The sequence below is a fragment of the Rhinolophus ferrumequinum genome, chromosome 8 (genome assembly GCF_004115265.2).
Source record: "Rhinolophus ferrumequinum isolate MPI-CBG mRhiFer1 chromosome 8, mRhiFer1_v1.p, whole genome shotgun sequence".
Classification (NCBI taxonomy): Eukaryota; Metazoa; Chordata; class Mammalia; order Chiroptera; family Rhinolophidae; genus Rhinolophus; species Rhinolophus ferrumequinum.
The window spans coordinates 29,995,628-30,012,205 of record NC_046291.1 but is presented as its reverse complement, the minus strand read 5'-3'; the positions used below and the strand labels follow the sequence as shown (position 1 = coordinate 30,012,205).

The 16,578-nt window shown below is 35.3% G+C and overlaps 1 protein-coding gene across 2 annotated transcripts in view; it reads right to left on the bottom strand.

Moving 5' to 3' along the window:
* The window catches only part of TRAK2 (trafficking kinesin protein 2), a 53,386-nt gene that overhangs the window by 12,446 nt on the left and 24,362 nt on the right, over positions 1–16,578 (bottom strand). For both annotated transcript variants that reach the window (XM_033111869.1, XM_033111870.1), the window contains exons 3-10: positions 14,496–14,690; positions 7,066–7,142; positions 5,407–5,523; positions 4,173–4,382; positions 3,657–3,735; positions 2,019–2,149; positions 1,488–1,562; positions 31–168 (exon numbers count right to left, since the gene is read on the bottom strand). In XM_033111869.1, the coding sequence (XP_032967760.1) occupies positions 31–168; positions 1,488–1,562; positions 2,019–2,149; positions 3,657–3,735; positions 4,173–4,382; positions 5,407–5,523; positions 7,066–7,142; positions 14,496–14,690 (1,022 nt within the window). The remainder of the gene's footprint in view (positions 1–30; positions 169–1,487; positions 1,563–2,018; positions 2,150–3,656; positions 3,736–4,172; positions 4,383–5,406; positions 5,524–7,065; positions 7,143–14,495; positions 14,691–16,578) is intronic.

Below are 16,578 nucleotides of genomic sequence, written 5' to 3'. Positions count from 1 at the left end.
TCAATACTAATACCTTTCTCAGTTCCTTACCCCAGAAAAAGCCCCATGGGACTGGGAGAAGTAGAGATGAGCAGCAGGGCTAGATCTACTACGAAGTTCCTTTATTTCTTCTTGGGATTCATGTAACATTTCCAGACACTCCATATTCCTGTCTTGTAACTCATGCAGCTGAAAAGAAAGGATGGTAATTAGCATACTTTATTATATTCTCATATAACAAAACCCATTGGGATAAGTATTAATTTCATCCAGAGAGCTAGCTAAGTCTATGAATATAATTCATTTCCATACAAAGACTCTGAAATAAACTAAGCAAGGAGAGTACATATGTATTTCAAGCTGCCAGAACCAGGGGTGTCTTGGTCAGAATTATACACAGACATGATTTCCTAAAAATCTGAAATGTAGCTGAGATAACCATAACTGTTAATTCAATATTTAATGCTTCATACCCTTAAAAAAACTTACAGAAATACAACAGTTATGGTCAAGTCAGATTTAGCATACTGTTAGATATATATATTTTAAACATCATTCTGAAGTCTATAAATGACAAGATCAAGTTGCAAAGTATCGTATATGATGTCAGGGTGCTCAATTATCTAAACAAGTAGTTTCTTCTCCCTTGTTTCAGAACCTTCTTTATTGTTAGAGACACAAGGATGGTAAAAAGAGTACATACTTTTCAGAGTACATTTTAACTTCAAAGATTTCTTCAAGTATGGTAAGTGGACTGGATTATTACATCACCAGGGCTGGGGATGCTTATTAGAAATGCAGATTCTACGTGTTCATTTTAGACTTACTGAATGAAAAACTTTTGGGGATGGTGCCTAGGAATCTCCTTTTTTTTTTTTTTTTTTTTTTTTTTGCATTTTCTTTTTCCTTTCTTTTCTTTTCTTTTCTTTTTTTTTTTTTTTTAATTTATTGGGGTGACAATTGTCAGCAAAATTACATAGATTTCAGGTGTGCAATTCTGTATCACATCATCCATAAATCACATTGTGTGTTCACCACCCATAGTCAGCTCCCCTTCCATCTCCATACATTTGATCCCCCTCACCCTCATCCCCCACCCCCCAACCCCGGAATCTCCTTTTAAACCTCACCCTGCCAGGTGATTCTTAAGCATGCTCAAGAACCACTAAATTATATCGAATATAGAGAATTTTTATGTAGATACCAAGTAAGAGATTTCTGCTATTTCTCCTGACATTTTAAAAACTGTTGGATTAGTTAAGGTGGACTGGTAAAAGGGTCACATATTCCTAAATAATCTTATAAAAGTCAAGGTTTTCCCTATGAGTCAAGAAGGATGCTTTCATGTTATTAGTTTCAGAGGTAGAATTTTTTAAATGCTTTACTTCTTAGCTCTCATAATTTCATCTTGATCTTCTGTTGTTATTTTAAATCTTATTCATAAAGATGGAAGAAACTATTCATTCCTCCCCCTCCTGGATTCACAAGATAAAGGAAGATTTCATTACCTCCATTGTCAGTTGTCTTTGGGCATCTTTGGAAGCTTGTAGGTGAAGTCTCAGTTCTTCCTTCTCAATCACATGCTAATAACAACATATTAAAAGAGACCTGTGAAGCCTTCCCATATAAAATAGAGGCTGCTCTTTTTAAGACACCTTAAGAGTGCTTTTAAGGGGTACAGTCTATGTAGAGGCCTATAAAAATCTAAACTTTCAAAAGCCAAATATGAGCAATAAAATGGGCAGAATACAAAATCCATCAAGGCGTTCAGAGGACAATGAGCACGAGTCTGTAATTCCCATCACAACCTTCTCAGGAAGATCTAACCCTATTTTTATGGAGAGAAACAGTGACATGAAAGTAGTTATTCATCATACTTCACGACAGAGAAAAGACTAAAACAGCAACCAGACTCAAAGCACTTTAAAAGGGCAGAGACTGTGTTTATTTTGCTTAATGTATCTAGCACTTAGCAGAGTACATGGTTCTAGGTCAGTGCATAATAAACAACTGTTGGATGAATGAATTAATGAACTTACTTCTTTAAGTTTGTGCTGAAGATCTATAATCTGAGACAAGAGAGAGGAGATCTCTTCTTGGTATTGCATCAGTTCATCACTCTTCCCAGACAATTCTTCGGTCATTTTGGACATCTGAGCATTCGTTTCACCTTGGAAACAAAATAAAAAATTTAGAAGTTAATATAAATGTAGGGTAAGGGTTGGCAAACGATGGCCTGTGGGCCAAACCCTGTTTTGTAACAAGCACTGGTCTATCACAAATAGATTTTTCTTTCACATAAATTTAAAAAATAAACCCAGATAACCCAACAGAGAAAAATAAATGTTCTTCTGAAATAGGCTAATGCTGGGAATTGATTATGAGACAATGAAGGTAAACGAGATAACTTTAGCTTGGAAGCAAGCTAAAGACTTTGCTTTCATATTTTTCTGGATGAAAAAGACACATGCTCCAATTTTTTCTTTATGAAGGACAAGAAGGCTGAAAAGAGATAGATGAAATATATATCTTTGCAAGTGCCAAGACATAATCTCATTTATGTCTTTGAGAACTATTCAGGGATGTAAATAAAATCCCACAAGCAATGGAAATTAAACTTCACAAGTCTAACAAAAGAACGTTTCCAGGATGGAACAGTCACAATCAGTTAAAGCTTCCGATAAAGTTCCTGAGATGCTTCTGTATTAGAGAGACTTTTCTGGGATACCCGGCAAACTGAGTAGCACCTCTAAAGCAATTCTTACAGCCTAGCATTCTTGCATGCACATGAACCACACCCTTTAGAATTCCACTGGGGAAATAAATCTTTGTCTCATATAAAAACTTTGACATTTAAATACAAGTGGCAAAACCATTTCTGTGTCATATAAAACTATTTTTTTAATTCACAGAAGGCCTATAACATTTCATAAGGTGGCAATAAAGAGGAGGGAGACCTGGATGTGGGATCCTGGGTAAGTCATTTCTTTTCTGTTTTTTAAAGTTTAAGAGGTGGGTAATGATAGTGCTAAAGGAGAAGATTCAATTTACATTCCTTCTGGTTCTCTAATATTCTGTCTTGCTAAGGTATCACGTTCTGAGGCCCACAGCCCAAATGAACTGATGTGATGTTACATCTTCTTTTTCAATATAAAATGCTATGTAGTTATAGAGAAATTAAATACCTTTTTTAGTAAAGCTGATCTTTCCCCAACTAATTTAAAAATTATTTTAGTTAATATTATATCAAACCAAAATATATTCCTTTATAGACACATAGTGGCCACTTAATACATTCTCATTGAATGTCAGGGCTTTTATGTCATCATTTAAGCCCTGGCTCTACCACTTATCATTTTCTGACTCTGGTTAATCATATTGTCTACAGAACTATTTCCCCATCAACAAAATCAGAGCTTTGATTCCTTTCAGCTATAACTGATAGAAATATAGACCTTTATTTTATGATGGCAATTTGAAACAAAGATATTTCTTAAAAGTACACATGGCATTTTATTTAGAGTTGCGGGCTCAGTGTGATACTTCAAGACTTTAGTGATGGTTTAACACTGTTTCTTGAGATGCTTCTATTGACACCAGTAATCTAAATTTCTGAGTTGGAGATATCCTACCAAAGAATTGCCCAAAGGATACGAAACAGAATAGTTAATACTTACGAAGTTCTTTAACACAGTCATGGACAAGCTGTTGTTCCTTTTCTTCATAGGTAATAGTTTCTGTCTTTATGTGACAAGCCTTCAAGAAGAAAAAATAGTATGCGATATCTTTTAATGATTTTATGTGTATGCCTGGCTAATCTTTAGCCTAAAATATCACTTGCGTAAGTAGGACTTCTTTGATTCCTCCTCTTTATACAAGTTCACAGAACCTTGTAATTTTCCAACATAGTTCTTATCACAGCTGTAATTATTTAATTATTTATGTAAACTCCACAAGATATATATTCTGTGCTGTGGCTTTCTCTGTTTTATCTGTCAACTTGCTGTTATCCACTTTTCAGTGGGACCTAAGAAACAATGGAAGGCAAATACATGTGCCTCGGCTGCCACCCCCTAATTAGAATGTCAATAGCGAATCCTTAGTTATGCCATATTTCACCTCCACACTACCTGGGCCTAACTAAACCTTACAGCCTTTAAGGTAAAGGAAATTGGGGATTAGGTTGAATGTACCTTTGATCGAAGAACCATATTTTCTTCTTCCAGTTCCTTGAGCTTTTCTTGCAGCATGTCCAACTGCAGCAAACCTTGAGATAAGCTGAAGGACTCATTGAACCGAAGAGGTGTAGAACAGCTGGAATCAGTTTCACTCTCTTCAGAAGCAATGGAGACAATTCGAAGTAACTCATCTTTCTTGGATAGTTCATGCTGCAGTTGATTAACCTGCACAGCAAAAGGGCTCGATTTACAAGATGGTCTTCAGTTTGCATTATTTACATGTAATATAGCTTCCAATTCATGGAGCAATTGTTTCTCACCCTAAAGCTAAATAGATTTTCAGCTACTAGATTTTACTGACTAAAATAGCAAGTGCTAAAAACAGAGTAACAAACCTCAAGATACTTCTTAAGCTATAATTTTAGAGCATTAAGTCTAACAAATACAGCTTTTTCTATGCTAGGTAAGAAAAAAAGCCAATTTTCACATTCTGTATAACAGAAATATGGGAGGAAAATTTTACATAAGATAATGATACAGTCCCAGTTAAAAACAAAACAAAACTTAAGAACCTTCAAAGTATCAGAATAGATCCCTACTTCAAAGTCTTATCCTAAAGGCTTGTACTTTCAAGCTGGATAACTGCATGACTTCCTAACTTCAGTTCTAAGGAATGAATATTTTCAACATAAAGGCTCAAATATTATTAAATATAATACATTTATAAAATTTAAATAAAACTATGAAAATAACAAATTACAGAAAATTTGAAATTTAACCATTCAAGTTAATAAATTAATTCTTACTAAAAATATTTATTTCTTTGGAATAAATATATTTTCAAAAATTTCTTTTTCTTTTCCTTTTGTTTGGGTTTTTGAACAAAGGTACTTCATTTGGGTATCGATTTTGGGGGACATATTTAAAAAAAGTAAAGTTAAGATCAGATCACACACAAAATCTACACAGAGGGGTGAGGATGCAGTTAGAATCTAAGCGGGGCGCCACAAGTGCTGGAGGCACTGAACACAGGTTTTTATCCTGACTAAGGTCATCACAGAAGCAGTCCTCTGTACAATAACCTTTCATTTCTCTACTGGTTAGTTCAATGGTTAGTTCAACAAAGACAACATGTACTGGTGTCATTTACCTACTTATTTTCATCCATTCAGGGGCACCCAGAAAATCAATTTTTCCAATGCCCACGACCTAATTGTTTCATGCTCCAAATACTTGATGAAAGACTTACCTGATCAAAGGCTTGCCCCAGCTGCTCCTCCAGGGCTTCATTCTGCTCAGACAAGGCATGGTTCCGCTTTAAGAGAGCTTGCCCAATGCGAGCAGCTAGCTCCAGATCACGATCCCTCTGTTAAAATACCAAATACATACTTTCTTTGAGTACAAACAAAATTAAATGATAGTTTAGAAATTCTGCAGTCAATTTTGCTAAATGCAAAAGCAATGTCCTAGAAAGCATCACGATTCTTTTTAATGCCCAGATACCAAAATGAACACCAGGCCTGGCACACAGGTGGTGTTTAATATATGTTGGTCAAATGTATGGCCACCACAGTTGTAAATGCAAGGGGGCATTTCTTTTCTTGATATCAAGTGAGATTTATTCATCAATCACCCAATTAATTGGGATCCAGCAACCCAGCCTTTTAACTTGTAACTTTGGGGAATTAGAAAATCAATGTAGTCTTTAAAAATGAGGTCAAGGTCTGGCACACGGTAAAAACCCAATGAATATCTGTTGAATGCATCCATCTATCAAGCATGGTAATGCTATAGAATTAGGTATTTAAGATACGGGGATCAGGTATGCTAAAAAGTTTTGTTTAGGCCAAAGCTTATATGCACTGAGAACCAGAGGATTAGAGGGAAGCATAGTCAAGAGCTTATTGTCAATTGGTGTAAGAATGATGATGTGAAATAAAACGGGATGAAAGACTGGAAGTTCTGAGGCTACAAGGTTCTGCTTAGAGTATAGAAAAAAAGGGAATCTAAAGAAGTTGGTAGTAATGATGCAGGGAGGCCTACAGAAAAGCCACACAAAGCAAGAGCTGCTCTTTCTGCGTACATGGTGATACTTCACAAGGGCATAGGCATCCCACCTACATGGTGGTGCTGAGGACTGTATTCTGTAGGAAGGAAAACTGTCAGTATACACCTAACTGCCTCATAAAAGAGTATGGGCTCTGCTTAATCACTATGAATAAAATTAAGCTTCTGTCCTTTCGTTCAACAGCGTGTGAAAACAGGTAGATGGGTTATTCCCAAATTTTCAAGGCTCATTTATCTCATTTTCAATATAGGCTAAGTGGCATACACAAATGATTCTGGGGAGCTGGGGGGAGAGGGGAGAGAGGTACCTCAAAGAGAAAGGCCGTCTTCCCTAAGATCAACTGAAATTGAAGGATAAGGAGAGACCTCTATGACTGCCAACTGGAAGAGATACACTATACATATTAAAAACATCATGGACAAAGTGAGCTCAAATAATGGCCCAAACTGAAAGTAAAAGTCTTTGGGAAGATGCTCCAAACTGTAGCTACTGATTAGCAATGGAGCTGCTTCTTGAATAGGATGCTCTGCTCTAGGCTGAGTCACACATCTGCTTCTCTAGGACAGGGAGGCTAATGGTACCATTGCAACAACAACAAAAATAACACGCCCCCCCCACCCCCCGAAACCTTCTATAATTTCATTAACAATAAACTTCAGGAACCACTCTACTTTGGAATGCCAGTTGGTATGTCAATCGTTCCAATGGTAACAACCTTATACAAAATAACCTAAAGGAAAGACATCATTTTTCATTTGATGTAAAAATTTGATAGATTCCAAACGATCTTCAAGTTTTAGCTTTTTGTACTGGAGAATGAAAAGAGATATTCATTCCTACCTCTGCCAGGAGATGTGTAACCATGTCGATATCATTGTAAGTTTTGGTCATCTGCTCCACCCTGTCTGTGCCTAGAACTAAGATAGTTAAAAACAACTGTTTATAAGATTTAGAAATCACAGAAAATTTTAAATATTTTTAAGAACTGAAAAATAACAACAACGAACCCAGGCTTTAACAAAGAGCCATTCAGGAGAATAAAAACATATGTGAAAGAAGAAATGGAAAGAAATGTTTCAAATACTAGACACTCAGGAAACAGACAAATTAATTATTACAAAGAAACGTGCATCGTGCATCGTACAATGAATTAAGAAAGTACCAAATGATCACAAGGCAGTCACTTCCTGACTATCTCCTCCCCCCTCCGTAAGATTAGAACTTTGGCCCATGCACACTAGAGAATGTGGGCTGGGAGAATGCATTAAATCACCAATTGTTTTCTATCCTAATCTAAATTAAAGTTACCTAGGGGCAAGTTAGTGAGAGGTTATGCTGTTACAAAGGAATTTAATTAGAATTCTGTTGTGAATACCTTGAGTATGTATCATGACCATCACACGAGCTAATATCAATAAATAAGGAATAGGACTTGTAGGACTTTTTGTAGCTCTGTCATAAACAATGTCCTTTTTAGCTAAATTAAAAACACTATATGATAATGTTCGTATCTAAGGCCTTTGCTGTAACATAAATTGTATGCTATACTATGACTTGCATAATTTAAGCCCTGTATTTCTGCACTTCATAAACTCAGGAACTGTCAATGCACTTGGATAATTTAGCTCCAGAGAGACCCCAATGATTACAGTCACAATAAGCAATATCTTTTTAAGGTAATGATGATTCATAATAAATAAGGGATCTTTTAATTTTGGAGTGCACTACATGATACAGATTTGTGTGTGACTTATACTGATTTTATAATTAGTTGTCTTGAAAAAAAACCTGAGACTTTGGAGCAGAAAAGTTCAATTCACACATTTGAGTGGGCCTGAAAAAGCCACTTACCCCTTCTGAGATTCAGATTCCATATTTATAATATGGAGGTGGTAACACTCGTGTCACAAGGTCATTAGGAGGTTAAAATGATGATTTATTGAGCAAAACTGCTAAGTATCATACAATTGTTTAGTTATTACTCTTTAAACACAACTGGTATGTATGAAATTGCCTTGGTTCTAAATTCTCTGTAAATAATTCACTGAGTTGGCAGCAGATACTATGATTTAAGTCATTTGTAGTTCTTTAGCTCCATCTTAACACTTGAGGCTGCCCAAAAGACAACATTAGGCATGTTTTACTTTTGTCTGAGCTTTTAATTTTTCTTCCTAGCATCATTGCTTAAAATGAATCTGGGAATTACATAGAGTTAATTATTAATGATGCTCATATTCTTAGTTCAACAAAATGCTGGTTGATGGTAGTAGGAAATAGCTTTAAAAAGTTTTAAACTGAATATAAGAAAACTAAGGGAAAAAAATAGAAATATTTTAATTCCAAAAGAACTTATATTTACAAGTAGAGAAACTGGCTCCATAATTTAACCATGGGGATAAGGGAAACAAACTTTTGGGCCTAAGGAATCTTCACAATTTAATTCGGTAGCACAGCAGGAACAAAGGATTAAAAATAAGGCAGATACAGTGTGTGGTCGATCTCCTATACTTTTGGTCTTGGTAACAAGATAAGGGGAAAAAAATCAAGTCAGTATTATGTCTGCTCTAAACTAATTACAGAAAACCAGCCAATAGCTGCAAAACCAAATTTAACTTAGGGCAGTGGGTCTGAAATCCAGGTTCTAATTTAATTGATTTGGAGGCGGCAACCCAGAGCACAGGTAGTATGTAAAAGATGCCCAGGTGTTAGAACTGATGTGGAGCTAGGGATGAAAACCACTGATCCAGGATTAATACTGAAAGCAAGAACATTCCTTCCTTCTATTCATGTAATTATTTCCCTTCTCATGAAAACCTCTTCCCTTCACCACATAAAATGGAAACACTATTTGGGTTTCTGCCTGAATCAGTGCTTCCTGAACAGCTATTCTTTGTGATTTCAAATAAATGCTACTGCCTCTCACCTTGGCCTTTTATTTTCAGATTAATAAGACTCAGTTAAAACCAGTTTTTATACAACTAATTAAAAAAATTCATGACATGATTTATTATATTACATGATTGACCAGAGTTGAAGATGAAGTAGCAAATCAAATTTGAAGTAAAGCCAGTAAGTTAAGGATGTAAAAACCAGCTGTGAGCTACAAGTCACACATGATGAACGGGTAAGAGAAAATGAAGGACGCAGTAATACAGAAATGTTTAGTGAGGAGAAACTAAACTAAATAGGTATTTCCTATAAATGTTTACCATCTGTTATAGTCTGAGAATTTAAAGCTGAACCTTAAGAAGCCAATCTAGTTTAATGATCACATTTTCTTATATAAGGAATCCTGACTGAGGAATTACATGACATGTCCAATACCACAAAGCAAGGCATTAGTGGCAAAGCCGGGATAATAATAAAAAGGCAATAACAACAACGCCCATTCACAAGGTCGTAAGAAAACACTTGTTTCTGCTCATTCCCAGTAATGGGCTCTAACCACCCTGCTGTTTCTACCGCAGTCCCACCAAGACCAAAAGGCCTTTATCTGATGAAACACTAGAGTTATAAAACAGCATAGATTCCAATTTTGTTCTTTAAAGTGTGAGCATATCTACGTATGAGAGGCTGGAAAGATATACATTAAAATGTTAATAGTGGCTATCTCTGGGTACGGGTTATGGTTGTTCTGTTGTTTTTTCAGTTTTTTTCCCCCTAATGTTTCATGGAAAACAAATGTTAACTTGGCAATCAAAAAATAGTAGCTCTTGTTGAGAGGTTTCAAAAAGCAAAAATGAATTTAAAAATGCTTAAATATTTACTATGGCAAAGGAATTAAATAATGCAACCAGAACTCTCCGATTCTTATGTTTTATGTGAAATAGGCTATTTACTACCAAGCCCCAGAGGCTGGGCCGCTTCAACTGCACAGTTGCCAATTGATGTCAGTCAATCACAAAGCATATAGGAACAGCATGGATTCCTCTCTGCAGCCTAATGAGTTCTGTCTTCTCCTTATCACTGTACTCCTGATAAAGACTTACTGCTTGGGATGATTCCAGAAGTACTCAGGGCAAAGCTCTTTCCCACTCTCTTGGCATTTAGGCACTGTAATTAAATGCTTCCAAAGCCATAGACCAATTCTGCACTGTAATTCTGTCACCAAGAATGCAGCGACAGTCAAGCAGGCTATCAAATCCTATTTTCCCTTCAGTTATCAGCTGTTGAAATAGGAATATGTTAAATGGTACAGAAATTAGCAATGCTTCTTGCTTATTTCCAGACATGAACTGCCCTAACCTCATTCAAAACAAAAATTTTATACATTAGGGAGACGATAAACATTATTTTTTTAAAAAATTTCATTGAGGGATAATTGACATAAACATTTTTACAGAGCAATTTTATAACTTTCTTTCAGAGGTTGTTAATTCATGTTCTACATTTTTGGTGTAGTATTTAGAGAATCTAATGTTCCTGAAACAAATACAGGGGGTAATTACATAAGCACTTCACTCATCCTTACTTTATACTCTAACTCTGTATAATCTCACATCAACTACTCCAATCTCACATTTTTTTCAGGGTGGGAAATCCCAATGTTCTTCCATTTTGACACCTCTGACATTTATACGAGATGGTGCTTAATAGTTCTCTCAGATGTCCCTTGTCAAGATCTAGAGTTTTTTTGTTTTACAATTACTGAATTTTAAAAAGACTTTTTCTAATCTTTCATTATTCTCCAACCCTCCCACATTAAAATAAAAAGAAAAAAAATACTAAAACAAAACACAAAAACACCACCCATGTGGCATAGTATAAGTTGCAATAGCTCCTAACAACTACAGACAGGTCTTGAGGTCTTAACCCCAAAGACTGTAGCTCTTGCTATTATAATATAGAGAACATTTCTACAGTGCAAAAAACTGCCTTCGAAAGAACTGAGACAGAACAAAAAGGAGACTGATGATACATACCATCTAGGGCAGACTTTCTCAACAGGGTTCCAGGGAGAATTAAGCCCTACAGATGATTTTAGTGCCAATTTTCTCAATTCTCCCACAGATAATACTTAGCTAGTATATGATGCATAGACGATAAGGTAATCCATTATACAATACCGTGTTTCCCTGAAAATAAGACCCAACCAGAAAATAAGCCCTAGCATGATTTTTTAGGATGATATCCCCTGAACATTAGCCCTAATGCATCTTTTGGAGCAAAAATTAATATAAGACCCGATCTTATTTTCGGGGAAACACGGTAGATGTTTTAGAACATATGGCTTAATTCTTTTGTAGAACTGGTTGAGAGGGCTGATCTAAGGAATTATATATCTGCTTATCTCTGTGACCTGACTATGGTTAATGCTTCCTGAACATTATCAGTTATATTTCCTATCCTGGCAATACAGCTCAATAATTTCTGAGGGCAGAGCTTGAGGAAAAATGTAACTATCAACCAGAAGTAATAATTTCTATAACTGTATTTCTTTGCAAAATTATATTCCTAATTCTTTAGATTCTCCAACTAATGTCATTGAGAAATGGCCATTTAGCTTTGATTGACATAGCTGTACATCAGTGGTTCTCAAATCTGGGAGTGCGTCAGCATATCAGGAGGACTTGTTAAAACACAGACTGCTGTGCCCCACCTCCAGAGTTTCTGATTCTGCAGAACTGGCCTGGAGGCCCAAGAATTTGCCCAAGTTCCCAAGTGATGTTGATGCCTAAAATAAAACTTACATAACTAATAATTCTCCCCACCCTTTTTCTTACCCATTAGGAAATGGTACATATGTGATCCCTTATTCCCAAGTAAAAAAATAATCCTGAAAGGCAGATCAGGTTTCTATTTTTAACTTTACATGAACAAACGACACTTTCTGTCACGTGTGCTCTGGTTGCACTGCTCACCCCACAGCTCACTCTGGGTCTCACTCTTAATAAAATTAAGAAAACCTTGGAGTGACCTGTTTTGCATGCAGAACATTCTTTGAGTATCTTAAACATAGTGTGTGTGGTGGGGACTAAGATGGAATTTTCTTCTTTTTTTTTTTCCGACCTAGCCATTGTTTTGACGTCTTCTATTTTAAAAGTAAACAACCTTTTTCTTGTTTGTTTGATGGGGGCTTCAGAGAACAATCAGTATCCTTTCATTCATGTGAGGAAGACTACTAACCCCAAACCCTGCCCATGTTTCCTTCCAAATTTCTTTATTTTCATCTCATAACTTATTAAATTTCTTTATGTTCTACAAGAGAGAAAGTGCCACTTCTTTTTTTCAGTCGTTAAAATTCATTTTAATGAGCACCAGTATCTAATGGCATGTGAGGGAAGTAGAGATAAGAAGGGGGCTGAAGTAGCACCAGGGAGCTGAACCCCAGAATGGTTTGCCAGGGTGCGTAATAATTATTCAAAACCACAAATCTTGAAGTCTCTGGTGGATAGAAAACTGTGGGAAAGGGTAAGAGAATGTTTTGTATCTTGCTTTTTAAAACCTTGGTCAATTTACTAAATAAAGTAAATCAATTATCTTTCACATTCATAAGATGCAAATTCATAATGAAATTTCCTTATATTTGAGTGAACTGTTGTTAATACAAAGAATTGATACCTTTAAAATAAGAGTGAAATTAAAATACAGCACAAAGATAAAGTATTAGTGAATCAATTATAATCCCAGTTTATTTGCTTCATGATCTTAGGTATATCATCTATATAATTTATTTTGCAAATTGTTGAAGTGAAAATAGTATCATTCGACTAAAGGAATAGGATAGTTTTCCAGAACCTGGAAATATGGATCTGTATCATCCTATTAATCCAAAGTTTTAAATTGCTCCCTTGAACATTATGGTTTATTTTGTATAAAGTCCTGAAAACCAAGTATTTTAGAATTTGCTTATCTTTTATCTTCCAGTTTTTTCTTTTAAAATTCATCCTAAAAATAACTTTATTAAATCATGATCTAAGACAGCTTTCTAGCTACAGTTCAAACCTCCTTCCCCGTGACCTATAGGACAAAGAACAAGTAAACTAAGGGGCACTTTATGTGCCACTTTATCAAAATAATGACAAACTAAATTTATTGCGATGAAATTTCAGTTTGAAATTTTCTTCTCACAAATCTAAAAACTCATGGAACAAAGGGAAATGGAAATAAAAAATAGTGTTCCTTCTAAAAAGAATTCCCAGAAAATCTTAAGCAAGCAACTTCTCAAAGTAGAAATTTAGGAAAACCCTAAGAGCCTTAATTTAATATTCAACTATTTAAAAGAATTGAGGACAGAAATACAGTTTTATTTGAGTTTCTTGATATTCCCCTTCAAGTTTAAACAATGTTTACAATTCCTTTCCTTAGCAGTAAGTAACCTGGTTCCAGGAAACTACTATTAAAAGCAAGTTAATGATTACTATGAAAATGAGTATTTCACAACAATCATTCTCCACCTACAATCTTTAAAAACACTAAAGCACTCACTGGGAAAATGTCTAGGACCTGACGCCCTCTCTTATCTCATTCAAATGAAAAGAATTTCACAAACTTATCAACGTTGAACTTATAGACTTTTATTATATATTCTATGCACATGACATTTTTATAGTGAATGAATAAAAAAAAAGTAAGTTAAGCCTGAATGCAGATTTTTGAAATGAGGACAAAAGCCAAAAGGTCTCCATACTTTACAGTTTAAAAAGTGTCCTATTTAATTTTGTCATTTATGAGAGCTTGGTGTAAAACAGTTATTTTCAGGACAAATCTGGCTCATTAGTCTCTCACTGAAATATCCTCTATGAATCCTTAAGTAAATAATGAAAATTACTATATAGTGCACATTTATTTCTCCTTGGCATTATTAAAACTACTTATGTATCCAAGAACTATGCTTCTTAATGACAGACAGTTCCTGTGACTGTTTAATAGGGAAGAGTCAAAAGCTGATGGCTCAGGATATCAAACTATTGGGATAATAAACGTCAAGAGATAGAGAGGAATATTAAAACTTTAAATGATTTCACTATTTTTTTTAAAGTTCCTCTTTCTACTCAGTCTGAGGAAAGTATCAGTAAAAGATGGAAGAAGTGGGAACATGTGAATATGCTTGCAACCCTGGACACTCAAGAGTCATAAGAATGACCAACTTTCTGCATTCAGACATAACACAATTAGAACCAACTCTTCGTGTTGTTAGATCTGTTTGAGTTAAAGTCAGTACACACTGAACAATGGCTAGGGATATCAAATGCTTTAAAAGTCAACACCAAGATATTCATGATTTTTATTTCAATGGACAAACTCCACAAGAGTAAAAAAGTACTCACTCATATAACGGAAAGTCTCTTCAGCAAGGACTGGAGAGAGGGCATCAGATGCATGCTGCTGCTGGTTTGGGGACCGAGTCCAGTCTTGATTTTCATACAGAAAGAGAGAGTCCACTCTTAGCCTATACTGGGGTAGCTGTTCTTCCAGCAGACTTACCAGCTCAACTTCAGGGAGATCCTCATTGGAGCAGACATCTAAAGAGGAGAGTCCGTATGAATAATCCAATGTATTTCAATTATTAGGCTACAGAGAAAAATCAGCAGTGAAATTCGTTTTGGGAAAGTAGGGTAACCAAAGACACATGATTAGCCACATCATTTCTCCACTGATTTTTATTAATATATCTTGGTGCTATAGTTGGTCTTTCTCCAGGTTTCTTTAATATGAAAACTTCTATAGTAAAAATTATACCATGAATTTTAATTACACCCTATCTAAAAATATATTGCTTAGTGAATATAACTTTTTAAAGTTTAAAATAAGTTTAGACAAATCTCTTATTTCTTCCTTATTAATCTAGTGCTGCTTAAAAGAGATCTGATCTCAAATAAGTTGTATTCTTGGGGGAAAAAAGGCAGCACAAAACAACCAGCAGAAAATCGCCAGTTCAAAAGGAATAAAATCACATGTTCTTTAGCAACAGAATTTGAACTCTGTGGGAGGATTCTTCAAAATCTGGTAAAACTAAATTTTAGTATATTCTCACAGCAGCTAGATATAAAAAATTAACATTTATTGGTTAAATATTAAGCAATAAAGTTAACATTCCAACACTGTGTTCTGGCACTGATACTGGAATAAGTACTTTATCATTTTCACTTGAAAGATGGGGTCCATTTAAAGTCCTGAATACTTTTCAAATCACTACCTCTCACCTGCGCACCTCTAACTCTCCCACTGCACACATATCTCTGAACACACCTGGGGTCCTCTGCCTTTATGTGTTTACTCTGGCTTTCTGCTCCAAATACTGCCCATCATTTAACACCTCCCAAATTTAGCCATTTACAAAAAAAAAAAAAAAAAAAAGGAATGATATCGCTTGTAAAAATGCTTGAAATACTAGGGCTTAAAATAGAGATATTACAGGATGTTACATCAACCCCCTCACTTTGTAAAGAGATCTGGTATTTCCTTTGTGGGTAGTGTAGAGAAATATGTTCTAACTCTAGCAAAGAACAACCAAGTTCATAAATAAACAAAAACAAAAACAAAACAAACAAAACAATCATACCCTAAAAGGAGTGAATTTCTACTACTTGACCTTAACTTAAGAATGACAATTTAATAAATCAAACACAAGGCGGCTGGCAATATCAGACAATCCTATCTTCCCAAAAGGACATGCTGTAGCTTCATGTCCACAGAGATGAGGTACATTTAAAACCTTCAATATGGTTCTAAAGAAGCTCTCCACACTTAGATCTCTTAAATGAGAGCCCTAAAATACATCCAAATTCTATTCCTATGAATTCCATGTGATTATCCAAATTTTTCCTGCCACAAATAAATCACATACAGGTTGTCACTGTAATACTCGCAGGGAGAGAAGTTGATTATAAATACATGCAGAGCTAAAAACTCTTAGACATTCATGGAAATGAAGAACAAAAGTGACATTCATTAAAAGAGTTACTATTCCCTAGAAATTTTCTTTTAATAACCACTAATGACATTCTGTGAAAATTCCCTACTTCCAAAAGGTAATTTTAAAAATGAAGATATAATCAAAGTTTAGAAGATTAAACTAAATATCCTTCAGACTAGCTCCTCCTATTTGCTTCCATATTTCTCATAATAAACTATTTATTACTCTCCTGACTGTCCAGTCATAACAACCCCACTCCACCATTTTATTCTTCAACAAATGTCTCTTCCATATGCACACTTCTTGCTAGCCACCTTGCCTCCATTTGGCTTCAAGGGCTCCTCCTGTTTCTCTTGAAACAGGAGGCCTCAAAACTGGTCTGCCTTCATTACACTAAAATTTCCCTCCACATCTTCATATCTTCATTATGTCACTCTTCTATACAAGGCTAAGAGAGGCTGACTTTCCTCTAGCCAGAGTAGAAAAACCTCAGG